The sequence below is a fragment of the Adiantum capillus-veneris genome, chromosome 7, assembly GCF_014529385.1.
Source record: "Adiantum capillus-veneris isolate H3 chromosome 7, ASM1452938v2, whole genome shotgun sequence".
NCBI lineage: Eukaryota > Viridiplantae > Streptophyta > Polypodiopsida > Polypodiales > Pteridaceae > Adiantum > Adiantum capillus-veneris.
In genome coordinates this window covers 104,120,883-104,148,210 of record NC_140937.1, presented here as the reverse complement: position 1 = coordinate 104,148,210, position 27,328 = coordinate 104,120,883, and the positions used below count along the sequence as shown (strand labels likewise).

The 27,328-nt window shown below is 43.2% G+C and overlaps 1 protein-coding gene across 4 annotated transcripts in view; it reads left to right on the top strand.

Annotated features, from left to right (window-relative positions):
• Positions 1–7,737: 7,737 nt before the first annotated feature.
• The window catches only part of LOC147454361 (short-chain dehydrogenase TIC 32 B, chloroplastic-like), a 56,617-nt gene continuing 37,026 nt past the window's right edge, over positions 7,738–27,328 (top strand). For 2 of the 4 annotated variants that reach the window (XM_086516353.1, XM_086516352.1), the window contains exons 1-7: positions 7,738–8,035; positions 10,564–10,795; positions 10,885–10,964; positions 11,067–11,220; positions 11,339–11,417; positions 11,513–11,594; positions 12,776–12,822. In XM_086516353.1, coding sequence (XP_086372479.1) covers positions 7,912–8,035; positions 10,564–10,795; positions 10,885–10,964; positions 11,067–11,220; positions 11,339–11,417; positions 11,513–11,594; positions 12,776–12,822 — 798 coding nt within the window. In that variant the 5' untranslated portion in view covers positions 7,738–7,911. Of the gene's footprint in view, positions 8,036–10,563; positions 10,796–10,884; positions 10,965–11,066; positions 11,221–11,338; positions 11,418–11,512; positions 11,595–12,775; positions 12,862–27,328 lie in introns of those variants that run through there. The other 2 variants (XM_086516354.1, XM_086516351.1) reach the window with 2 other exon arrangements.

Genomic DNA, 27,328 nt, shown 5'->3' with positions numbered 1-27,328 from the left:
GATTGGGAGGTGGAAGTGACAAGAGAGAAAAGGGGGGGAAAGAGAAAGAGTTGGCTAACATTTTAGAGAGTGAATGCACTGAGAGAATATACAAAATCTGATTTTTTGGCAGGGGGAAGCTGAAAAGTGCTTCTTTTAATGAGAACTAAGTGAGAGAGAGTATTTTATATGTTAGAGAGAGAGGAGAGAGACGAAAAAAAGACATTTTAAAATTCAGCTATCCACCTCTCTTTTGGGTTAAAATAGCCTATTTTCAAATACAAAATATTTTTTTAAAAAAAAAATCTCAGCATAGGCCTTTTAACCCTCTCTTTCAGGCTTGGTCAAACTTGGCTTAAGCTTTAAGCATTTCCTTAAACTTCCAAATAAAGAGGCCCTCCTATACCCCATTCCCTTCCTAATGCATGCATGAAGCAAGATAGATACATACACTACAACACGTCGCCCGGATACCGACAACTATACTGACAAAAATAAACGGCTTATAAAAATCCAATGCATGGATATGCATGTATGTATAGGCGTTTGTATCGTACCATCGGAATATGCGTTGGTAGTACAAAGTCGCTATATGTGCTGAACTATACAGTGCACATACCAACGCCAAAATTTAAAAAACAAATTATAGCGGAGAGGGCTAGCAGCTGTTGCTTCATGTACTGCAACACCAAAACCATCCTTTTTTGCTCAAAGGAAAGAGTGCAAAAGCAACCGCACTCCACCTTCATTTTGCCTAAACATTGAGCAGATGTGTGAGTATATAACGACAATGTAACCATTACCATAACAAGATTTTGGAACTATAACCATGACGAGATTCACAAAACATAACAGTAACAATACTTGCAAACCATAACCATAACAAGACTCGCAAACCATAACCATCATAAAAATCACAAACCATAATCGTAACAAAACTCACAAACACTAACCATAACCTTAAGCAGATAAAAATAACCAAATTTTTAAACCATAACCATAACCTTAAGCGTATTCCAAAACCATAACCATAACGTTAAACAGATTCCAAAGACATAACCATAACCAAATTCTCAAAGCATAACCATAGCTTTAAGCAGATTCCAAAATCATAATCATGATCAAATTCTCAAACCATAACCATAATCTTAAGCGAATTCCAAGACCATAATCATAACCTTAAGCGGAATTCAAAACCATAACCATAACCATAACCTTATGCGGATTCCAAAATCATAACCGTAAATAAATTCTTAAACCATAATGAGAACCTTAAGCGGATTCCAAGATCATAATCATAACCTTAAGCGGATTTTAAAACCATAACCATAACAAAATTCTTAAACCATAACCATAATTTTAAACGGATTCCAAAACCATAACCATAACCATAGCGAATTTCAAAGCCATAACTATAACCAAATTCTTAAACCATAACCATAACCTGATTTCAAAACCATTACCATAAACATAACAGCATACATGAATATATTAGATCTATGGCCGACGTCCTCGGGGAGGTCACTATGTGTAATATGTGTGTGCGGAGAGAGAGAGAGAGAGAGAGAGAGAGAGAGAGAGAGAGAGACAGAGAGAGAGAGTACACAAGACATGGGTGGAGCTCCCAAATCTCATTGTATGAGCATTGTATGAGAATGAGTGAGAGCTCCTTATTCTTGTATGTATAAAGAATAAGGAGATAAATGTGGGCAGTCGGACACTGGCCGACGGACATGGGCAAAGCACCGTGAGAAACACCACCTTTACCTAACATTCTCCCACTAAAAGCTGTGTGCCGATAAGTGGCGAGAAGACTAGTCTACAACTAGTATATACAAGAGGTGAGAGAAGACGACTTTCAACCTATGCCCCCACTGGCTCACTCTGTAACCGCTCTAGTGTAGATGCAACATGCATACCACTAGGGCTAGAGCTACAATGACACTCCTAATGTAGGTATCAAGTGACGACCTGCATGGCTCCACAATGCACAATGCCAGTGATTGACAACTACCACTGCTTATGCATCAACCGCATAAGCAAGATCAGGTCTTGAGACCAAAAGGTCAGACATGAGAGACCTGAAAGCCGATGAAACATGCACTATGTGTGCCAACCTATCCCTGTCAGCAACCTCAGTGCCATATGCATCCTCATTAGAAACCACCTGATTATGCATCACCATGTCAGCCTCCTCTGGAAAAGGCATATCTGCTGAGAATGACTGCAAAACCGAAAAATCAGCACCACTGCAATCACACACAATTTTCTGAAGGACATTGTCACCCTCAAACATATCAGACGCATCATAGAATAATGCATCGATCTTTGGCTCAATTGATGTCACCTCAACTGATGACTGACAAAGCTGTGCATCCAGAGATACCACTGTCTGTGCGAGCGTCACCATAAGACAAATGTACAACCTGCTCTCCGTGCAGCACATCTACAAAAGAGACATGCCTCATCACTCGCTCAAAGCATGGCTGCAAATACACAGAGACTACACTGCCTCGTGTGTCAGAAATATGCAAAGGTATACCAGACCACTCCTAGCACCTCTGGCTATCACCAGTGATCTCGTATGCATCTGAAATGACAACTGACGTACTAAAATGAGACTCTGGCTGAGTCCTGGTACATAACGTACATCTTGTAGTGTAAGCAATGCACCACTAGGTAAGGACATACATACATCTCCAGCATCCTCTATGTCATATGTTGAACAATCAGCAAACTGCACACAACCAAGTCTCCCACTAGAGAAAGAGAAAAAAAAATCACGACGTGGCGTCACGTGAGAAACGGCATGCTTGTCTGGTAGAAAATGCGTAGACAATGTGCTATCCCAAGACACAAAGTAGTCTGAAGGCAAGCTAGACGCAAAAGTGACATGCCTGTCACATACATACTCTCCGGCATCTGTCCTCATAGTAGCACCATGCATCTGCCTCTTCCGCTGCCTCATACGCTTGAAGAAAGGACACCTAATATGCCCATTGTGGCCGCAGTGCCAACATGTCAGTTGCAATCGTGAGCGAGGAGCACCTCTAACCTGAAGTATCTCCATATCCATGCCAAAACTATGGCAAAAAATGCTCGAGATCACAAGGCTCTCCCACCCAAGAGAAAACCATTGTCTCAAGCAAAGAAAGTGACCAAAAGGTCAAGCGCACTAGCCTCTACAATAGGCATACATATCTGGCAAAATTTTGGCAGAGTCTCCTCTGTAACTGGAGCAAAAACTCAACAGCAAATCGCAATGGAGACAACAATAAATGCCCAAATGGCCACTCCGATAATGTACTCGTCCGAAATCACCTCACAAAGTCATACACAAAGCCAAACTGCTCTAGCCGGAGTATCACTCAACGGCTCCACAAATGACATACATATGTGAGTGAAAAACTACTGCCAAAATGTGTCAATGAACGAACAATGTGACAGAAAACCGTAGCATACACAAATCCTCACTCCTGCAAGAGTGGATACAAGAACACCAAATCGTGTCCAAATTGACAAAACATATCAATGTGAGAGCCAAGCTTGATCACAAACTATGGCGAGTAAACTCCAGCCACTATCCCACAAAAACATACACAAAGCAAAAGCTCAAGACACCTGTTGTGTCGAAATCGGTATGCACGACAAAACACAAATGGAAACACCTGTGGGAGTACTAGACTCAACCTGCAGCTGGGAGTCAAAACTAGAAGCTCCAAATGGCCGAGCACTCACATCTCAAGACCAAAAATGCAGAGCGAAACACGCTCGCGATGCACCACCCAAAAGGGAAAACACTGCACGTAAATCTTGAGTGCTACAAGCAATCGCAATCTCGGTCGCACCAACGATGCGCATAAAATTGCTAGGAAAATTTCGCCAGAGTTTCGTCAGCAAAACGGCTACAAAACCAGTAACCAAAGTGACTGCACGCTCAAAACCATGAGCAACCAAAGCGCATCAAACCGCACTCCAAATGCATGCACCAATCTCCACACTTTGCATACATCATTGCAAACACCTGCATCTAGTACACAAAATCGAGCTCAAACTGCAATTACATGAGTTTCCATGAGCATCAAACCACATAAGGTATACATCGTATCCTCAACTTTTCGAACACGTTGTAGCCGGTCAGCCCATATCTCCCAAACAGTTCAAAATTTGCAGAAACTTCCTTTTGTAGAGTTGTAGACCACACAAAAACGGTTGGAATAGTGGGAATGGACCTGAAATGTGATGTTTTTACAGACCAAAATAGATCTGTAAAAATCTGCAGTTGTGTATCCTAGATGTGCAGACAGTCTGAGTGACGTATCTCAAAATTGGTAAAGATTTTGAGAAAACTTTCTTCTGCAATTTTAAGAGGACAAAAAACCGGTCATGATTCGAGAGAATCAGCTTGAATAAAGACGTTTTGATAGGCCAAACTAGATTTGCAAAAACGCGCTGCAGTTTTTGTTCATTCTCCGTCTGCTTCCCCGCTGAGCTCTAATGGTGCTCCCAATCCCTGAGCTCTGATACCCGTTGTAAGTGCACAAATGCGGTGTGTGTGTAGAGAGAGAGAGAGAGAGAGAGAGAGAGAGAGAGAGAGAGAGAGAGAGAGAGAGAGAGAGAGAGAGAGAGAGAGAGAGAGAGAGAGAGTACACAGGACGTGGGTGGAGCTCCCACATCTCACTGTATGAGCACTGTGTGAGAATGAGTGACACCTTCTTATTCTTTGTATGTATAAAGGATAAGGAGATAAATGTGGGCGGTCGGACACTAGCCGACAGACACGGGCAAAGCACAGCGAGGCACACCACCTTTACCTAACAAATTTTTGACAAATAAAGTATACCATTTTCCTATTCAATCTGTGAAAGGTTTTTCCCTTCCATTTTATGGTACCCTTCTGTATGTGAAACTGTGAGAAAAAATAAAATTTAATAACCCCTTCTGCTGCACTCACAACATGCCTTGATGAAAACATACACATAAGATATACTCATCAAGGTAATGCCTCCCAGTTTGACGGCCTCTCCCTCATCTTGAAGCTGGCAGAGCTGAAGAGCTGTTAGTCCATGTTTGAATCCATATTTCTCTTCTCTACATGTCGTAGGATGCTTCATGGCAAGCTCCTGCAATACAAACACTTAATCATAAGATAAATATTAATATATATATATATATATATAAATAAATCTAAATAAATAAATAAATATATATGTTATTAAACATTGTATGTTACTTACAAACTCATGTTCAAGAGTCTCATAACCTCCACTCTCAAGATGAGAAGATCTTACAGACTCTAGGCGTGCTCTGGTTGCATCTCGATGCTGCTGAAACCTATCTGGACGCTCCTGCGTCTCTCCCACGATCCCTGCCCACTCCTCTACGTCCAACCATGTCAGCTTTGTCTCATTATTCTTGTGTCCATCTTGTGTCTCTAATCGACGATGTGACATCCTCGCAATAGCCACGCCCAAGATCCAATCATTGGATATTGGATCATACCCATCCGTTGGCATGTACTCTCTGTGAATAGCATCAATAATGTAGTTCTTTCTCTCCCAATCTCAAGCATCCCAATGCTACATCACAGAGTGTCCAAACTAAACTGTACAAAGCTGGTGAATCCTCTGTTGCATGGCCTTTTTGGCCCTATCCATAATTGGTGCTCCATCCTCTGTTGAGTCCGTGATGAAATTGGAGCAATCAAAAATCTTTTATTTTCACAAAAATTGATACTTACATAGCATACAAGGGCATGCCATCCTATCATCCATAATTAATCTAAAGATTACAAAACAAATTAACAAGTAATAGTGAGTGCACACGACTAGATTGTTATTAGAGTGTATAATAGACAACACATAAATTTGAACAAATGGCTACTAGCTAGCCCTAAGCAGACCATTGGCCAACCATAAACGTCTTCGCATGGCCAACCTTAATCGGCCAAACCAAAACTCGCTAGCTCTAATTGGCCAAACCATAAGCATCTTCGCACTGCCAATCTTAATCAAAGCAGATAACAATGTAAACTACCTCACATTCTCTAGCCATTCCCGATCCCCACACACCTCAGTCTCAAGGTGCACAGAGATCAGGACCACCGGGTTATCATTTTGTCTTTATTGATCAATGCCTATATTTGTGGGGGTGACATAAGTACACACCCATGTCTACATGATAATGCATATAGATCAAGGGCAAACCCTAACACTGTAATAGTCTAACCTAAAACTCCTACTTGTCAAACTAAGTTGGTTTAATTTGTTAACCATGATCTTTACTATATATTTTGATAAACTATGCTCACATTTTTATTGATAGACACTCTCATAGTTTGAACTCCCCCTAATTGACGGTGATCTAAAATGATTTTAATTCTCAATGCTCCTTTTTTTTTTTTTTTTGGAGGGGGGGGGGGGGACATTCAACATCTTTCATCTTTCTTTCGCTTTTCGGCCAAAAACTTGAAGGATCCCACAACACTTTTGTCAGCTACATCATTGATTTTCCATTGCCTCACAATGGTGAACCCCCCCCCCCCCCCCCCGTTTGGACCAGTGATGCTTCGATCCCACTGTCCACCTTTGTTGCTCTAATCTACTATGCTCTATTCGAGATGGAACCTTAGAAAACACACCAAATTAGGCACGGCCTTGCCCTTTGTTAATCTTGAGACTTGTTGCTTTCCACATCTCCTTGAACTTTCCACACTGGCTACTGCAATGGACATTTGACTAGCAACGCATGTGTGTAGTGTGTAGTTTGGCTACATCTGGTGAGAAGGGGAATGGTTGCTGGTTGGACTAGTTGTGCATGTGCCCTCTCTATGACGGTACTTGTCAGGGCTAGAAAAATACATTTTTCTAACCGGTGAAAATAAGGGCAAACTTAAAATTACCCCGATTTTTATTTCTAAATTTGAAGCTTTTGTTGATAATTACACTAAAATTTACGTAAATTTCTCGATTTTCTTGAAGGCAAACTCAAAATCTAACCGGGATTTTACAATATCAACCGGTTAAAATACATTGGACCTCGTATTTTTTCTAACACTGATACTACTACTACTACTATTTGTTTAACGCTAATGTACCCCCTCCCCCTTGTGACTAAGTGACACATAACATTTAATTAGGGGGAGAAGGGATCGACGGCTCGAAAGTGCAAGACAAGATCTCGAGGCGGGCTAAACCCGGACATCGCAAATATCGAGGCAAAAGAAATCCGAGCAGTCCATAAAATTGACCCCTCGTCGATCGATTTTGAATCCACGACCTCGCAACCTGAGTTTTGGGTCACGTGGGCTAACCAACTCACAAGTGCACACATATGTATCTATTTTCGTTTTTAAGATGTTTATTCTAAGGCAACTTGAGTTTTGGGTCACATGGGCTAATCAACTCACAAACACACACATTTGTATCCATTTTCGTTCTTATGATGTTTTATTCTAAGTCAACATACATTGTCCGGGTTTAGGAGGTTCAATTTGTGGCTGCGTTTAGTTTTAATGTGACGACTGGGGTTGCTATTTGTGAATCGTGGATCCCCTCACCACCCGGCATTAAATTTGTGTTACTTAGAAGTTAGTCCTGAGGGCTGTAGCGGTCAGTCATTTAATGTATGCAATGTCAATTTCTAAGTGTTCAGGTTAAAAATCAGTACTCGGACGAAATTGTACAATTGACCGTGCTGCGTACACATGCCTACATTCGAACGAGTTGGAAGTTACGTAGCCAGCGACGCAGCGTCCGTGGCTGCAGCGGTGTAGGTAGCTTGCGCTACGGCAGAGCGTCGTGACTCGTGACTCGCCACACTCTCTCTCCCCCCCAACTCTCACATAATTAATGCCGCCAGAGAGAAGAAGGAACGATAGATTTTAACGTAGAAATCGCGCGAGAGTTGGTAGGCCAGAGCGAGCTTTGAGCTATGGCGTGGCTGCAGCTACTGCTAGGATGCCATTCATCTCCATCGTCAGGCTTCACCTCCTCGTCTACCGCAGAAGAGGTCACGCAGGGCATCGATGCCTCCAACCTCACTGCCATTGTAACAGGTGTACTGAGAGAGAGAGAGAGAGAGAGAGAGAGAGAGAGAGAGAGAGAACAGAAGAATTGGCTGAGTTGCTGTTGAAAACGGCTCTGCATGTATAGGGTTAGTATGATAGAACACTGCAAGTACAAGGCTAGGGCTAGAATGGAGGTTGTGAGCTAATCTACATCAATATTGCTTCTCTCTGATGTATTCCTTTCATATATTCCTTAAGGTCGCAGCCAGTCCAATTAGGTGGCATTCCATGGCATAGTGAGGCGACACAACCGATGGATCACCGCCATCTCAGCGTCCATCACGAGAAACAGTACCATGGTCGCTAGTGCATGGCCCTTTTCCCTGTATCATCATATTGTTGTAGGTATGACAGCCCAATATTGTGTGTCTATGAAGGGTGCAAAACATACCATGCACCCAAAACTTGTAGCCCACTCCTAATCTGCCATCATACCCACAACTTGTGATTTTGTCAGTCTACTGCATGAGCCTCCATTTACAAGGGCCAGCACAACCCCATTGTGCGCATGTGAATGTTGGAAACTAGGGTATTTGCCAGGATTTACAACTAAACTGCCCAATTTTTAACATTGAAAATCAAGATTCCACCAGTTTACAACAGGGATTTTTCATTTTCAACAGGGAAATTTACACTACAAACCAGGATATGTGAGCACTGCTGCCTCGACCAGCTTGCTATACAAACCAGATGACTTTTTCAGGTTAATATAAAAGCTGTGCAATTCTTGAAACCATGCACCTCCTCTCGTTGGTGTCAATCACAAGAAGGATAATCGTTTCGTAGATTTGAGGATAGTAATTTGGAATTGTATCTAGGGAGCAAAAATTTAGACGGAGCAAAAATTTACAAGGCTACTCCAAGGAATTGAAGTGCAGGGTAACAAGTACAATGCATGGAGTAGGTATCTAGGGCAAAAGAGTACTTTTTAACGCCATTAAATACACTGAAGACGTGTTGCCCAAGAGGAAGAAGATGAAGAGGCTTCAATTCAAAATTAGATTACCAAAAGGGACCTTACAATGCAGGCATAGAGAAAGTACCCCTGCACACGGCCTCTCTCTCTCTCTCTCTCTCTCTCTCTCTCTTAGATTAACGGGTCTCGAGTTCAAACCCCATCGGACGGATCTATGACATCTCTCTTCTTCTTCTCTGGGTTGATCTACACGTCTTGGACTTGAAACCCATCTGGACAGATCTATGAGTGTGTGACCTGTCCTCGGGAGAGAAAGAGAGAGAGGGGACACATGACGGGGACGGTGAGCTCCCAGCCGTTTTTTGGCGGCTCACCATTGTTTGACAGAAGTTGTTTTAAAAGTGAGAGCCATTGGGAGTAGCACCAAAGATGAATTGTTAACAGATGCTGCAATTCAAGCCACACCTGATTTTTTTTGGCAAGGCTTGATATGAAATCTTTTTGGGGATGGGTTGGAATCATGCTTGACTACTTTCAGCCTGGAAGTAATCTTTGATGGGTACCCTTTCCCTTCAAATTTGCAGGATTTTATGATCTTTTTGGCATTTGAGTGTATTTTTGAAGGGTACATATTTTCACCCATTAAAATCGGACGTAATCCAGCGATCCATTTCCACGTGCGAATATCTTAAACAATGATTACGATCCATTTCCACGTGCGAATATCTTAAACAAAATAATCATTGGCAGTGAAACCCAATTAAGATGATTAAATGCCAAAGTTGTGTGATTGACTGGAATAATGATAGGACCAGTGCTGGAAATAAACTTATTTCCAAGAACTTAAGAAAACCTTTAAGTGCAAAAGCTAAGAGGAATGCAAAAACTAAGAGGTTTTTGGCTTGATTTTGCAGGTATTTCAAAAAAAAAAACACTAAAATACCCCAAAATTTGTAGGTTTTTTCCACCTCCAAAGTTTATTTTAATAGGTAAATTTCAAAATTTGAAGGTGGGATTACACAAAACCTAGGTTTTTTTAGAGCACTGGATAGGTCACATCAAATGTTTAGAGGGTCCTTTGCAAAACAAGCACCAAAAAAAAAGAGGAAATTTTAATGCTTCACATGCAACGGTGGGTTAAGCCTGCTTGTAAGGGAACGTCAGCAGTCATCCGGGGATTAAAAGGGACAGCTTAGATGCCGTGCCCCCTGACTCTCGACTGTGACGGCTGGAAATGCTTCATCCCAGCATACTGATGGATGAAATCTTGCAAAAATGTTTTCATATTGTGCTCTATTGACAATTTGGTGGAATGTAGATCTATATTCTCGATCTCAAAATGAATTTACACTGGTTGTGCATCTATCACAACAAAATTATAAAGCATGCTGGGTTGATTAAACAGTAATGAATTCACCCACAAATCACTTATAAAGATTTTATTGATTCCTACCATTATTATATACTTTGCATTATATTCTGATATAACACCTCACAAGATTGAGGGCTGATGCTGATTCTATTCAAAAAATGTGATGGCTTTTTATATTTGTGTATGCCTATGCTTATTATTGAACTCTTATTTCCTGTGCAATTGAAGGAGCAAATAGTGGTTTGGGAGAAGAAACTGCACGTGTGCTTGCAATGCGTGGTGCACAGGTTGTGATGGCAGTGAGGAATGTCTCATCTGGTGAGACAGTAAAAAACAGTATTCTAGAAGAGACAAACAATGCTCGAATCCACGTGCTGAAGCTTGACCTTAGCTCCATGGCTTCAGTTCGTGGATTTGTGAGCGCGTTCAAAGCCCTCGGTTTGCCTCTTAATATCTTGATGTAATTGTCGTACATAAATACATTTTTTCTTCTTAGCTTAGACAATGTTGGTAAATTTCATAAAAGTTACCAAAGTCTTCGGTACACAGCAATAATGCAGGGATTATGGGCTGTCCATTTGGGCTTTCAACTGATGGGATTGAGTTGCAGTTTGCCACCAATTACATTGGTATGGTGCCTTTGTAATCTGATTATCAAATTATGAAATCTTCAGTATTTCACCTGCTTTTGATGTTTGAATTTTGCAATAATTTGATGGGCTGCTATGCAGGGCCTTTTCTTCTCACAAAGCTACTTCTCACGGAGATGAAACAAACTGCTGAGACTAGTGGCATCGAAGGAAGAATTGTTAACATGTCATCTGAAGCACATAGATATACTTATTGGGGGGGTATTCGCTTTGACAAGCTCAATGAGAAATCAAGGTCTCTCACTCTGCTCTGATAGGACCTGCATGGACTTTGTGATTCATGTAGTAAAAATTTAGGGCAGCAATCAAGATGATCAATTGAAAGTGTGGTACATGAAAACTGATGTTTTCAGGTACGGTCCGTTTTTGTCGTATGGTCAATCTAAACTTGGCAATGTGCTACATGCGAAGGAGCTTGCAAGAAGGCTTCAGGTATTTCGAGAGCAGTGCTCGTCTCAACTTCCCTTAAAATTAAACAAGGGGAATGTCCAATATGTTATATTGCAATAAGAAAAATGATGCTACAGGAGGAAGGTATCAACATAACTGCAAATTCTCTGCACCCTGGAACGATATACACCAACATTGAAAGGCATACCATTTTTTTTAGTAAGTAAAAACCTTCTCTCTCCAGCAATTTACATGTTCAAAGAAGGATTTATTTGTTGTTGATAAGCCTTATTTTGAACGCAACTTTCTTGGAGTCTTACTTAGCGTGATGCTTATGTCAACATCATAAAATGCTATGGATGCAAGAATAATCGGTTCAACAGATTATGAGAGGTTTAAACATGGTGCTTTGAAGAACATCACGCTGCTGTGGGTTGTTGTTGTGTTTGGCATTTGTCGAAACAAGAAAAACGAGATATGCTATGTAGCAAGGGCTGTTGAGAAAGATACATTTTGGAAGATATAAGCCTGCAGGATCCCTAAATCCATTGTAGGGCCCATGCCATGCTAGATATCACCGATCACTCTCATTCTACACTTGTAGAGCTCAAGTTTACTCTTGCTTTTCTAAGGCTTGCTTAGTGACAATAACCTTAGTTATTTTTCCACACAATACCCGTTTCAAACCAAAGCACCTAATGTTTCACTCTTCATGGTCCAATATCCAAGGGTGTTTCGGACCCCATGTCGCAAAATGCTGATGTGTTACTATCATACCCGATAAAAGAGGAGAAGAGCCAACTAACCTCGATTGCAAAACCTGAGCAGAGCGGTTTGAAAGTCGTAGCATGACTAGTGGGACTGCTAAGTTCTAACATGGCAGGCATATGGACTGATGGTGTGGCTGAGCGTATGGATTGGCTGATGTTGCTGATTTTCTATGCCCGGATGCTTTTCAGGCGCCAGTTATTGATAGCCCATGAGTTTTATATGGCTTTGGGCACTGTTGTAAAAATAGCCGATAAGTGAGCTCCTTGTGGGTGCTAAGTGCTGATAAAGTAGAGACTGAGGTGCCAATGGCACTCAAACAGGTTGATTACTAAACAAGGAAGTAGCACAAGGTTTATGATGCTTCCTTGCCTTTTCAGCTGAGGCAAGCTAACTTTTAGGCCCTTGTTACATTAAAGTGTATGTCATTGTCTCCTTGAGTGAACACAAAAAAATATGGGGTCGTTGAGAAAAGAAGACAATGAAGACCGATGTGGTTGCGTGTTTATCTTTTGTTTGCTTTTGTTATCTTCATTTGAATCATCACATTATGTTTTTATTTTTATTGAAGGTAAAATGGTAAAGCTACACAAGCTTGTGTTCATTATTGACAATGTGTTGATCATTGACAGCATGGCTGCATCGTTGTACTTGGTTTCTTTGGAAGGACGTCCATCAGGTAAATCCTGTACACATTGCTTAGTGATTTTGTGCCATCTTTTTTAAAAGAACTGCCATGTGCTATTCTGATCAAGAAGATAGTTGTGTGATTTCAAAATACTGCATACTGTAGTGTTTTGTTTTACCTCGTGCATAGGAGCCCACACACACAACAAGAAGAAGCTAAAATAAGAGTAGAAAAGGTGAAAGAGCCAAAGCTGACATGCATATATGCACCAGCAAAAAACCTTCAAAAGAGAGGAACAGTACCCCCGAAGTCCTCATATACATCTTTTGCATAATAGGGTAACAAATCTTCCTTCAGAGTCATGTGATGAACGCCAAATTCAATAAGTTGACACTAGACTTTTAAAAGTAAGTTCTTGCTCTATGGAGGGTTAAATGACCAAGATGAGTATGCCTAAAGCTTTTGAGAAAAGCTTCAAACTTCTCGCAAGGCAAGCCTTTGCCACAAGATCTGCAAGCTAGCTCAACCTAAGCTGATCACTGAAGGGAGCCCTTCCTTGCGATTTTCTCCTCAGGGCAGCCTACAAATGAGCGATCACATGCAAAGGCAGAGATGCACGAGGGGCAGCAGGGACACCTTCTTTGTGTTTTTCTCCTCAGGGCAGCCTACAAACGAGTAATCACATGCAGAGGCAGAGCATCTCTGATGTAGGCCTAGGAGAGCAGAGCATTCCCTTTCCTCTAAAGGGCATCCATACAACGGCAGCCTTGAGTCTAGTTTGCTCTCTCTCTAGATCCATCTTGTTGCCGAGAGGAGATGTAGTTCAGTATTGCCCATCACGAGGCCTTGCCAATGGTCTCATGTGCAAGAGCAGTTGGCAGTGTCAATAGCAGTCATAGTTGTGTGTACCTCGTGTCACAAATTGCTGACTTGTCTAGCCACTGAAGAGCGGAGCCGACTTGCAGATCCCGGCCGAGGGGCCTAAACCCTAAGAAGCAGAAGCAGTAGAAGAAGAGGATGTGGCAAACTGTACGGAACTCCGGATTTCGCGTTGGCTTGCTGACGTGGCAGATTGTACGGAATCCCGCGTTTCACGCTGACTGTTTCGTGATTTGCGTTGATAGGTGCTGACGTGGCAGACTGTAGGGATTTCCGTGATTTGCGTTGACAGGTGCTGACACGGCTGATTGTATGGATTTCCATGATTTGCGTTGACAGGTGCTGACATGGCATTGTACAGATTTTTGTAATTTGCGCCGACACCTTTTGGACAAGATGCTTTTGTACCATATACTTTTGAGTTTAAGGCTTTTCATGTAAACTGCTTGTGGGCCTAGGGCCTTTAAATATGAGGCCATGGGCTCATTCTCTAGCATGCATGTCACAAAGTGATGACGTGGCGGACAGCAGAAACCCTAATTTCTGCCAGAAACCCTAAAATTCCTGCAAACCCTAAAAACTGCCAGAAACCCTAATTCGCAGCAAACCCTAATTTCTGGAAACCCTAACTTCTGGCTGAAACCCTAATTTCTGGTGCTAGTGCCACGTGGCAGGGTTGTACGGATTTTCCAGAAATTGCACCACAATTTGCGCTGGCAGCTTTTGGGCGTTGCTTTTTGCATGAAAGAGAGAGAACTTGCTTTTTTTTAAATTTAAAAAAAAAGAGACTCTCTCTAAGAGAGAGAACTGATGCTTTTGATTTTGAAAGCTTTTGGGGCTCTGCTTTTGGGCATCCCTTGTAACCTTTAAATTAGTGGTGAGGGCCTCACTTCTCAGAGCATCTGGACGCAGAGTCTGAGAGTGAAACCCTAACCGCTCTTTTGTACTTTGATGATTGATTAATATAAAAAGAAATACCGAAAGGGGCGCCAGTCTTTGGGGCCAATATCTCTAGGCACGGAACTCCGCCGAGCCAGAGTTCCGCCGAGCCAGTGCAAATCTATTGTGATCTGTGAATTGTTTTGAAGTGGTTATTTGGTGCTGTCGCGGTTGATTCTTGACTTGGAGTGTCCAAGTTTGTTACAGTGGTATCAGAGCACGGCCGATTTCTCTTCTACGGGAAATCCAATCCCCGAATTTTTTTTTCCGCGGCACCTTTGGCTTCAGGCAATGATCAATCGACTCCCTCTGCATCTGGAGATGCGGGCTGGGATCACAACGAAGATTCAGGCAGAGAGTATGGCCCACCTTGGCCTACTTAGACGGAGCGGCGAGAGATAGAGCGTCGCCAGTTGATCGGCGATGCAACAAAGATGAAGCTCAATTTTGCCAAGGACCCGAAGATGGCAAAATATATGAACCAGACCTCTTTGGAAGAGGTACAGACGGAGTGGCAGAGAACCACAACACCACTCCCGAAACCCGCTCTCAAGAAACCTTCTGCCTCCAAGAAATATACGGAGAAGGAACTAGAGAATGTGGTTGATGCACGGATTGCTCAGCTTTTTGACACGCAAAAGAAAGCCGAAAAGCACGGCAAAAAGCAGAAGTAAGGCACTGACTTCCCGGGATATTTAGGTCGTCGGTCGACATTTGACAAGGCAAAGAAATTGAAGAAGCACGTCAAGTTTGAAGACCTATCCAGTTCTTCTTCTTCTTCTTCTGACAGTTCTTCTAGCTCCTCGGATTCGAGCGAAGAAGACAGAAAAGGTAAAAAGCGAAGCAAGAAGCAACGCTTTGGAAAGGGCAAGAGAAAGGCAAAGAAGGCTAAATCTCGCCCAGAGACTGACAGCTCTACTGAGGACTCGTCTACAGACAGCTCAGATTCCGATGACGGAAAGTTTTATGCGAACAAGAAGAATTTTTACAAAGCCAACCAGTATGACTTTCTCGAAGATAAAAGCAAGAAAGTTCGAGAGTTTAAGGAAGGTGGCCACTCGATCAAGTTTGATACTTTTCAGGATACTCAGATGCTTCGAAGGCTTTGTCTTTTATACAGCAGTTTGACATCGCTTTCGCGGGAGGACGCTATTCAGAGCACTCCAAGATTCGGAGAGCTGCCTCTTACTTTAAGGGGAATGCTCGTACTTGGTGGTCCACGCTTCTATTAAGCAAGACTGTGCCAGTTACATGGCTGAAATTCAAGAGGCTTTTTATTTCTTCTTGGTTGACTCAAGAGTTTGAGCGAGATATACGAGCTGCTTGGAACCATCTTCGGATGACCAAGAAAGATACAATCAATGCTTATTTTGAAAGATTTTGGAGCTCTTTTCTACCCGCCTCTTCATTCAAGAAGATCTCATTCAGAGAACAGATTGAGCAGTTTACCTTGGGTCTACCTACAGAGATCCGAGATCACTGCTTAGAACAGAAGTCAGCTTCTATTCAGGAGTTGATGAGTCATGCGAAGTGGGGCTTTGCCATTCACTCTGGCAGTCTGACCTACCCCACAGATGAGGCCATGACACAACGAGCCGAACAGACTTCTGGGAATGAAAGTAGAAAGAAAAAGAGCTACCCCGAGAAAAATGATGCACGACCCAAGCTTACTCCTGAGGAGAGAGATCGCTTCATCAGAGAGGGGAAGTGCTTTGGATGCGGGGAACAGGGACATATCTCCGCGAAGTGCCCTAATAAGATATAGAAAGAACAGAATAATAAAGACGACAACAGGCCTGAGCGTTCGAGAGCAGCTGAGGAATGTGGCAAAAAAGGCAGATAGAAAAGCAGAACTGGTACCACATGGCGTGGGACCTGCACCGAATCTAATGAATGAAAGTACAAACTTTGCCGCCTTCGGGGCAAAGTGAAGGATCAGGAAGCTCTTTTGAAGGAGCCAAGGCAAACTTCTTTTCACTTGGAATTGGCGGCTCAATTTGGAACTGCGCCCGATAGACTGACGCCACAGGCGGAGGTAGTTCGACTGGCACCCGGATGGGATGTTGCCATTACACCGAGCATTGGCAAACTTTGTTTGCAATGACAGGGGTGTTCAGGGCACGCGAGTGACGTTCTACTTGGGATCCCTTGGTACCACAAGAACTACGCCGTGGTTGACTACCGGGCCGAGAAAGCGACTTTGATAAATGAAGGGCTTAGAGATTGTACTTGATGAACTTCAGTTTCTTACTCATTCTTTTGGAAGAGAACTGAACGATGGATAAAGGTTGAATATGTTTTGACCTGATCAAAAGAACGCCAAGATTTTTCTCCACACTCATGCAGATTGCTTTTCAGAGGGCCTGAAGATCAAACCATTGATCTGATACTTGGAAGCACGCCACCGAATCGGCCACCTTATCGTGTGAGCCGAGTACAGAATGAAAAGATTATGAACCCAATCTTCTCCAGCCTAGTACTTCACCGTATTGCTCTCCAGTGTTGTTGGTTTTGAAGAAAGACGGATCTTGGAGAATGTGCATCGATTATAGCGCTCTCAACAAATCACCATCAAGAACAGATTTCCGATTCCTAGGATCGATGATATACTCGACAGGTTGCTTTAGCAGGATTGACTTGAAGAGTGGATATCATCAGATCAGGATAGCGCCAGGAGATGTCTACAAGACAGCTTTTCGAATGACTTTTGGGTTATTTGAGTTTTTGGTGATGCCTTTTGGCTTAACCAATGCTCCTGCGACATTTAACCGGATGATGGATAGGATTTTTCGAGAGTACAGGCTATTTGTTGGCACTTTCTTTGACGACATCATTGTTTTCTCCAAGAATGAGGCAGAACACAGAGATCATCTGCTTCAAGTCTTTCAGGCATTACGAGATCACACATTAGTGATTAATGCTAAGAAAAGTGAATTTTTCCTACCAGAGATACACTTTTTGGGACGCATTGTGTCAGCAGCACAGCAGGAGTGCAAATGGACCCGGCCAAGATAGAGACTATCTTTGATTGGCCCGATTTGTGGAATGTCCATGAAGTTGGAAGCTTCTTGGGACTGTGTTCGTACTATAGGCGGTTCATACGAAAGTTTGCAGAGGTTGCTTCCCCTTTGCATACCTTGACACAGAAAGGAGTACCTTTTTCGTGGGGACCCACAGAGGTGACTGCCTTTTGGACATTGAAAGAGAAATTGACTACGGGACTTATTTTGACTTTGCCGGACTTGCAGAAGTCATTTGAAGTATATTGTGATGCTTGTGGTCGTAGTCTGGGTGCGGTCTTGATGCAAGAAGGCCACGTCATAGCTTACTAGAGCCGTTTGTTCTCTAGGCCGGAGATGACAGCACAGATCTATGAGAAAAAGCTTTTGGCGGTTATCCATGCTCTTACTCAGTGGCGGCATTACCTACTCGGAGCGGATTTTATTGTCTTTACAGACCATCAGAGTTTGCGCTACTTCTTGTCACAGAAGCAACTTTCGGAAAAGCAGATGCGGTGGGCGAACATCTTGTCACAGTTCCACTTCCAGATTGTCCATGTGCAAGGACAGAAGAATGTGGTGGCAGATGCTTTGTCTCGGAAACCATTGGTTCTGGCTGTTTCCGCGATACCTCATAGGAGCTTCGAGGATATGGTCGATAAGTATGCCACAGATACACATTTTGCAGATATTTTCACACGGATACGGGATGGGGAGACAATAGCTGGATACTCCCTTCGGGAAGGCTACTTGATGAAAAAGACTGTTGTGCGTTACACAGCCGTTGAGGGATAAGGTTATGACTGAATGCCACTGTCCACCTTTTACGGGTCACCGCGGCATTGCTACCACCATGAAGGGGGTAGAGAGATACTTCTTTGGGCCAAGACTCAAAAAGGATGTGGAAGAGTTTGTGCGCAGTTGCTTGGCATGCCAGAAGGTCAAGTTTGACAAGCATAAGGCACAGGGATTGTTACAGCCTTTACCCATACCCACCCACCCCTGCGAAAGTATTGCAATGGATTTCATTTTTGATCTCCCAAGAAAACAGAATGATCACGATGATTTTCCGATTACATGGCACTCCTGAGACGATTGTCTCCGACAGAGACCCCAGATTTATGAGTTTGTTTTAGAAAGCAATTTGGGAGAACATTGGCATGCAATTGGAGTTCTCGTCATCGTTCCACTTGCAGACTGACGGGCAATTTGAGATTGCCAATTCAGTGATTTTAGATTTATTGAAGTCTTGTATCTCGCATCAGAAGACTCAATGGGAAAAGAACTTACCTTTGGTGGAATTTCCCTACAATAACACGATACACTCTTCGACGGGGAAGACGCCATGTGAGATTGTTGAAAGTGCTGCGAAGGTTCCATCCTTCCTGAGCACGAAGATTAGATATTTGAAGCGGATGAATATTCGCGAGATTTGGATACGGCTTTTGCTAAGGTTCGCGAGACTTTGCAAGAGTCTCAAGAACGACAGAAAAAGGTAGTGGATTGCCATCGTCGCGACTTGAAACTGAAGGAGGATGATTGAGTGCTCTTACTTTTGAGAAGGCACGTCTACGAAAGAAAAAGGGAAAGGAGAGGCTTTTTCCAAAGCTTAGTATGCGATACTACGGACCTTTCCAGATCACTGACAAGATAAATGATGTCTCCTTCCGATTGGAACTGCCAGATACTTGGAGGATTCACAATGCATTGCATGTGAGTCTCTTGAAACCTGTTAAGGGTGATGTGCCTGATGATGGGGAGCCTGATGAGCAACCCGAAGTGGAAGAAAACGAGGAGATCCTTGTTCATGAACAGATTTTGGCACATAACGATATGAAGAAAGGTAAAGTCCGAAGGCGGTTCTTGGTTAACGTCAAGAACAATGCATTGCATGTGAGTCTCTTGAAACCTGTTGAGGGTGATGTGCCTGATGATGGGGAGCCTGATGAGCAACCCGAAGTGGAAGAAAACGAGGAGATCCTTGTTCATGAACAGATTTTGGCACATAACGATACGAAGAAAGGTATCTTTATGAAATGGAATTCTTGATAATGATACTGATTTGTTCTTGACTTCTTTTGAGTGTAGGAACTGATAGCCGAAATGACTGCAACATTTTGGTTTGATTGATCTCGAATAGACATGGTTGCAATAGGGGTTAGTCAATCGGACATCGATGAGGTCCCGATTGGACCTAGATGTGATTGCTAGCTACATTGCCGATAAATCGTGGTCTAAGATCCGAATGAATGTTGTATGTCATGTGATGTCCTGTGATGTCATGTGATGTGTCTGTCGATTTTGTACATGTGCTAGATGTGTGTGCCTAGTACGTAGGTACTAACAGTCAGTGTCTCCTAAGGCGGTTTATGGCTTTTGTCGGTTTTGCAGGTGAAATCGCGATCGATTACAATGCTTTCAAGAGGGGGGTATGTCACAAAGTGATGATGTGGCGGATAGCAGAAACCCTAATTTCCGGAAATCGCGGAGGCTAAAAAAAAAAAAAATAATAATAAAAATCGATGCTTTTTAATTTTAAAAGCTTTTGGGACTCTGCTTTTGGGCATCCCTTGAATCTTTAAATAAGTGGTGAGGGCTTTCACTTCTCAGAGCATCTGGACGCAGAGTCAGAGAGTGAAACCCTAGCCACTCTCTTGTACTTTGAACTGATTAATATAAAAAGAAATACCGAAAGGGACGCCAATCTTTGGGGCCAATATCTCTAGGCACGGAACTCTGCCGGGCCAGTGCAAATCTATTGTGATCTGTGAATTGTTTTGAAGTGGTTATTTGGTGCTGTCGTGATTGATTTTTGACTTGGAGTGTCCAAGTCTGTTCCAGTCCCCACGCAATGTGGTACCAATCCTGCTTTCATCTTTTCTTTTGTGCGCTTGGTTGCTGCTCTAAAACTTTCTGGCTTATCTTCTGGTGGTCCTCTGTTTCGTCTTCAATTCAAGAGTTATATCCGACTCTCCCTGCGAGCACAAGTTCCGCTTTTCTGGACTCGTTTGTCCTTTCAAATTTCCTCCCAAGCTGATAGGAGAAGCAATGGCCTCACGCCATCTCGAGTTAATCTCATCAATCAAGTAATTCTTCAAGTGTTTCGCAAGTCTCAGGTCTTTGAAGTACTTGATCAAAATTGCTTTTCACACATGTCAATGTGCAATTGACGTTTGTACTCAACCGTGGCAAAATTTTCCACCAAGAATCTATCCAAATCTTCATTCTTTTCTTCAGTTTCCACGCCGGATTTCAACTTTTCTTTTGCCTGCCCACCTAAAGGTGTTGTCTGTGTCAGATTCTCCGAGAGAACCCATGAGTAATCTGGAATTCTTTTTGGCTTATGCTCTGTAAGACAGAGAAATGAAGACAGAAGCGCGCCCGATGCGCGATGTACTAAGGGTGGAAGTGGCTAATAAGTCCGGGGTAGAGACACGAAGATTCTTTCACAAAAACCTGTGTGCGCTACAAAAAGGATCGGATCCTCCGTAGAAGAAGAATCTTTCTGTGCTCTGATACTACTGTAACAGGCTTGGACACTCCAAGCAAGAAATCAATAGCAACACACGAACAGAAACTTCATAATCACTGAACTTTAATGGGGGCGGGGGGGGGAGTGAGAGAGAGAGAGAGAGAGAGAGAGAGAGAGAGAGAGACGACACGGCCCGACGGAGTTCTGTGTCCAAAGGTATTGGGCCCAAAGTTTGGCGCCCCTTTCGGTATTTCTTTAACATTAATCATTGCAAAGTACAACTCTCGAGGGACCTCTACTCTCACACTCCGCGTCTAGATGCTCTATTGATGAGGCCCCAGGGGCTCTTATAAAGTTTACAAGGGATGCCAAAAGCAGAGCCCCAAAAGCTTGAAACCCAAAAGCAAATAGTCCCCAAAAGCATTGGTCTAAATCTGCCCCAAAAAGTAGGTAGTACAAATTACGAAAATCCGTACAACCCTACCATGTTAGGAACCAGTATGAAACGCGGAAATCTGTACAATCTACCATGTGAGCCTGCCAACGCGTTTTACGAAATTCCGTACTGCTGCCACGTGGCCTGTCCGGACAGCCTGTCAATGCAATTACGGGGCTCTGTGTGTGCCACATCATCATTTTGTGACACTACCCCTAACCAACTTGCAAATCCTGGCCGAGGGGCCTAAACCTAGCAGGAAGTAGAAGAAGAAAAGACCAATCTACTGAAAATGGCGGAGGGGTCTAAAGACTAAAGGGGCCTAAATCCCAACCCAACCAACTTACAGATCATTGGTCGAGGGGTCTAATCCCTAAAATAAAGCCGGGTGCTTGCTTTTGAACTAGATGCTTTCTGAACAAATGCTTTTCATGTGAGATGCTTTTGGATAGACCAAGGGCGGCAGGGCCTTTAAATATACTGTGTGGGCTCTCTTTAGCATTCTACCGCGTGGAGAATCAGAGCTGAGTTTTTGGAGCTTGTACTTTATGGAAGCAATATAAAGAAATACCGAAAGGGACGCTAAGGCCCTTGTGAGAGTGGAACTCTACCACTCCATGTCTCGCGTGGATGCTCTCTTTCTCTTTCAGTTCTGTTGTTTTTAACTGCTAAGAGTCCATTCCAACTTGTTCTTTTCAGTTAATACGTGGTACCGTCCCGTTACAATCTCCTCCAAAAAAAACACATCCAAAGATACCTACTCCATAGATACCTAGTTGAAGAAGATCCTACTTTTGTCCAAACACTTCTCTCTGAAAAAGAAGCTAGAAATGAGTAGCTTCTCCATTGGATCCAACAACTGCATACTTACTCCCCATGTGGGAAGGCACGGCAACATGACTCCATCTGGGAAAACCAAAGCAATCTAGGGTTGCTAACATCTTGAAACCTCCATCGGGCTTCCTTGGTGAAGAGAGGTCGGAGTAAACAAGGGTAAAGATGGGGAGGCCATAGACAAGGGTCCATAGCCTCCACATACCCGTAGAAAAAAACAGGAACAAACAACAAGCCTCTTCTCTCTCAATCAAGTCCAAAATGGCACCAAATTAGCCAAATCCGAGCATTGAAGGTGGTCATGTCACCTAGGGTTGTGACACCATGTCAAAGGTGGCAACAAAAGATGCAATGAAGACAAGAATTGGTTTGCGATCCGATGGACACCTCGACTCTGATCTAGAACACATGCTATGTTACATAGTTGAACAAGGCACCTGTGGAGAAGAGAGATCACTAAGGAAGAAAGAGACAGGACATTTGAGCATGAGAGAGAGAGAGAGAGATCTTGAAAAGGCTCTCCGTGCGAAGCTGCTCATATAAGTGACATGGGGTGGTCCGGCATAGAACTGTCATGCCCAAAGGATAGACCCGAGGTGTCACAAGACGGGCACCACGTGCCAAAGAGAAAGGGAGTGGCAGAATTTCCACCCCAGCGAGTATTGGCCCCAAACCTTGGCACCCCTTTCGGTATTTATTTATATTGCATCATCAAAGTACAAGCCGGTACTCCATCCTCTACACCTTTGTCCAGATGCATTGTAACAAACTTGGACACTCCAAGTCAAGAATCAACCGCGACAGCACCAAATAACCACTTCAAAACAATTCACAGATCACAATAGATTTGCACTGGCCCAGCGGAGTTCCGTGCCTAGAGATATTGGCCCCAAAGACTGGCGCCCCTTTCGGTATTTCTTTTTATATTAATCAATCATCAAAGTACAAAAGAGCGGTTAGGGTTTCACTCTCAGACTCTGCGTCCAGATGCTCTGAGAAGTGAGGCCCTCACCACTAATTTAAAGGTTACAAGGGATGCCCAAAAGCAGAGCCCCAAAAGCTTTCAAAATCAAAAGCATCAGTTCTCTCTCTTAGAGAGAGTCTCTTTTTTTTTAATTTAAAAAAAAGCAAGTTCTCTCTCTTTCATGCAAAAAGCAACGCCCAAGAGCTGCCAGCGCAAATTGCGGTGCAATTTCCGGAAAATCCGTACAACCTTGCCACGTGGCACTGGCGCCAAGAATTAGGGTTTCAGCCAGCAGTTAGGGTTTCCAGAAATTAGGGTTTTCTGCAAATTAGGGTTTCTGGCAGAAATTAGGGTTTCTGCTGTCCGCCACGACATCACTTTGTGACATACCCCCCTCTTGAAAACATTGTAATCGACCGCGATTACACCTGCAAAACCGACAAAAGCCATAAACCGTCTTAGCAGACACTGACTGTTAGTACCTACGTACTAGGAACACACATCTAGCACATGTACAAATTCGACAGTCACATCACACGACATCACAGAACATCACTAGACATCACATGACATTCAACATTCATTCGGATCTTAGACCATGATTTATCGGCAATGTAGCTAGCAATCACATCTAGGTCCAATCGGGACCTCATCGATGTCCGATTGACTAACCCCTATTGCAACCATGTCTATTCGAGATCAATCAGACCAAAATGCTGCAGTCATTTCGGCTATCAGTTCCTTCACTCACAAGAAGTCAAGAACAAATCAGTATCATAATCAGGAATTCCATTTCATAAAGTCATCCAGCAGAATACTGTCAGCTCTCAATATCCCTGAAGCTCAAAGAGACATCAGTGACTTTAGTATCAAAATCGAGGCATCTGTTGACAAAGGAGTGGAGTGACTCCCCTCTTGTGCATCCCACTGCACCAGATCTCCGGCCAAGCTGAATTCTGGGTTCCGTTTGGAGTAGACTATGCTAAACCAAAACATCGAGGTAAAGTTTCACAATCCGAAGAGTATCTGCTAGGTCCTCCTCCTCCATCCACTTCGCATCAAATGCAAGAAAGTTCTTGAACTTAACCAAGAACCGCCTTCGGACTTTACCTTTCTTCGCATCATTATGTGCCAAAATCTGTTCAGGAACAAGGATCTCCTCGTTTTCTTCCACTTTGGGTTGCTCATCAGGCTCCCCATCATCAGGCACATCACCCTTAACAGGTTTCAAGAGACTCACATGCAATGCATTATGAATCCTCCAAGTATCTGGCAGTTCCAATCGGAAGGAGACATCATTTATCTTGTCAGTAATCTGGAAAGGTACGTAAGATCACATACTAAGCTGTGGAAAAAGCCTCTCCTTTCCCTTTTTCTTTCTTAGGCGTGCCTTCTCAAAAGTAGCACCCAATCATCCTCCTTCAGTTTCCAGTCGCGACGATGGCGATCCACTGCCTTTTTCTGTCGTTCTTGAGACTCCTGCAAAGTCTCGCGAACCTTGGCAATAGTCTCGCGAACCTTTTCTGTCGTTCTTGAGACTCCTGCAAAGTCTCTCTCTCTCTCTCTCTCTCTCTCTCTCTCTCTCTCTCTCTCTCTCTCCCCCCCCCCCCCCCCCCCCCCCATTAAAGTTCAGTGATTATGAAGTTTCTGTTCGTGTGTTGCTATTGATTTCTTGCTTGGAGTGTCCAAGCCTGTTACAGTAGTATCAGAGCACAGAAAGATTCTTCTTCTACGGAGGATCCGATCCTTTTTGTAGCGCACACAGGTTTTTGTGAAAGAATCTTCGTGTCTCTACCCCGGACTTATTAGCCACTTCCACCCTTAGTACATCGCGCATCGGGCGCGCTTCTGTCTTCATTTCTCTGTCTTACAGAGCATAAGCCAAAAAGAATTCCAGATTACTCATGGGTTCTCTCGGAGAATCTGACACAGACAACACCTTTAGGTGGGCAGGCAAAAGAAAAGTTGAAATCCGGCGTGGAAACTGAAGAAAAGAATGAAGATTTGGATAGATTCTTGGTGGAAAATTTTGCCAGGGCTGAGTACAAACGTCAATTGCACATTGACATGTGTGAAAAGCAATTTTGATCAAGTACTTCAAAGACCTGAGACTTGCGAAACACTTGAAGAATTACTTGATTGATGAGATTAACTCGAGATGGCGTGAGGCCATTGCTTCTCCTATCAGCTTGGGAGGAAATTTGAAAGGACAAACGAGTCCAGAAAAGCGGAACTTGTGCTCGCAGGGAGAGTCGGATATAACTCTTGAATTGAAGACGAAACAGAGGACCACCAGAAGATAAGCCAGAAAGTTTTAGAGCAGCAACCAAGCGCACAAAAGAAAAGATGAAAGCAGGATTGGTACCACATTGCGTGGGGACTGGAACAGACTTGGACACTCCAAGTCAAAAATCAATCACGACAGCACCAAATAACCACTTCAAAACAATTCACAGATCACAATAGATTCGCACTGGCCCGGCAGAGTTCCGTGCCTAGAGATATTGGCCCCAAAGATTGGCGTCCCTTTCGGTATTTCTTTTTATATTAATCAGTTCAAAGTACAAGAGAGTGGCTAGGGTTTCACTCTCTGACTCTGCGTCCAGATGCTCTGAGAAGTGAAAGCCCTCACCACTTATTTAAAGATTCAAGGGATGCCCAAAAGCAGAGTCCCAAAAGCTTTTAAAATTAAAAAGCATCGATTTTTATTATTATTATTATTTTTTTTAGCCTCCGCGATTTCCGGAAATTAGGGTTTCTGCTATCCGCCACATCATCACATTGTGACATACCCCCCTCTTGAAAGCATTGTAATCGACCGCGATTACACCTGCAAAACCGACAAAAGCCATAAACCGCCTTAGGAGACACTGACTGTTAGTACCTACGTACTAGGCACACACATCTAGCACATGTACAAAATCGACAGTCACATCACATGACATCACAGGACATCACATGACATTCAACATTCATTCGGATCTTAGACCATGATTTATCGGCAATGTAGCTAGCAATCACATCTAGGTCCAATCGGGACCTCATCGATGTCCGATTGACTAACCCCTATTGCAACCATGTCTATTCGAGATCAATCAAACCAAAATGTTGCAGTCATTTCGGCTATCAGTTCCTACACTCAAAAGAAGTCAAGAACAAATCAGTATCATTATCAAGAATTCCATTTCATAAAGATACCTTTCTTCGTATCGTTATGTGCCAAAATCTGTTCATGAACAAGGATCTCCTCGTTTTCTTCCACTTCGGGTTGCTCATCAGGCTCCCCATCATCAGGCACATCACCCTCAACAGGTTTCAAGAGACTCACATGTAATGCATTGTTCTTGACGTTAACCAAGAACCGCCTTCGGACTTTACCTTTCTTCATATCGTTATGTGCCAAAATCTGTTCATGAACAAGGATCTCCTCGTTTTCTTCCACTTCGGGTTGCTCATCAGGCTCCCCATCATCAGGCACATCACCCTTAACAGGTTTCAAGAGACTCACATGCAATGCATTGTGAATCCTCCAAGTATCTGGCAGTTCCAATCGGAAGGAGACATCATTTATCTTGTCAGTGATCTGGAAAGGTCCGTAGTATCGCATACTAAGCTTTGGAAAAAGCCTCTCCTTTCCCTTTTTCTTTCGTAGGCGTGCCTTCTCAAAAGTAAGAGCACTCAATCATCCTCCTTCAGTTTCAAGTCGCGACGATGGCAATCCACTACCTTTTTCTGTCGTTCTTGAGACTCTTGCAAAGTCTCGCGAACCTTAGCAAAAGCCGTATCCAAATCTCGCGAATATTCATCCGCTTCAAATATCTAATCTTCGTGCTCAGGAAGGATGGAACCTTCGCAGCACTTTCAACAATCTCACATGGCGTCTTCCCCGTCGAAGAGTGTATCGTGTTATTGTAGGGAAATTCCACCAAAGGTAAGTTCTTTTCCCATTGAGTCTTCTGATGCGAGATACAAGACTTCAATAAATCTAAAATCACTGAATTGGCAATCTCAAATTGCCCGTCAGTCTGCAAGTG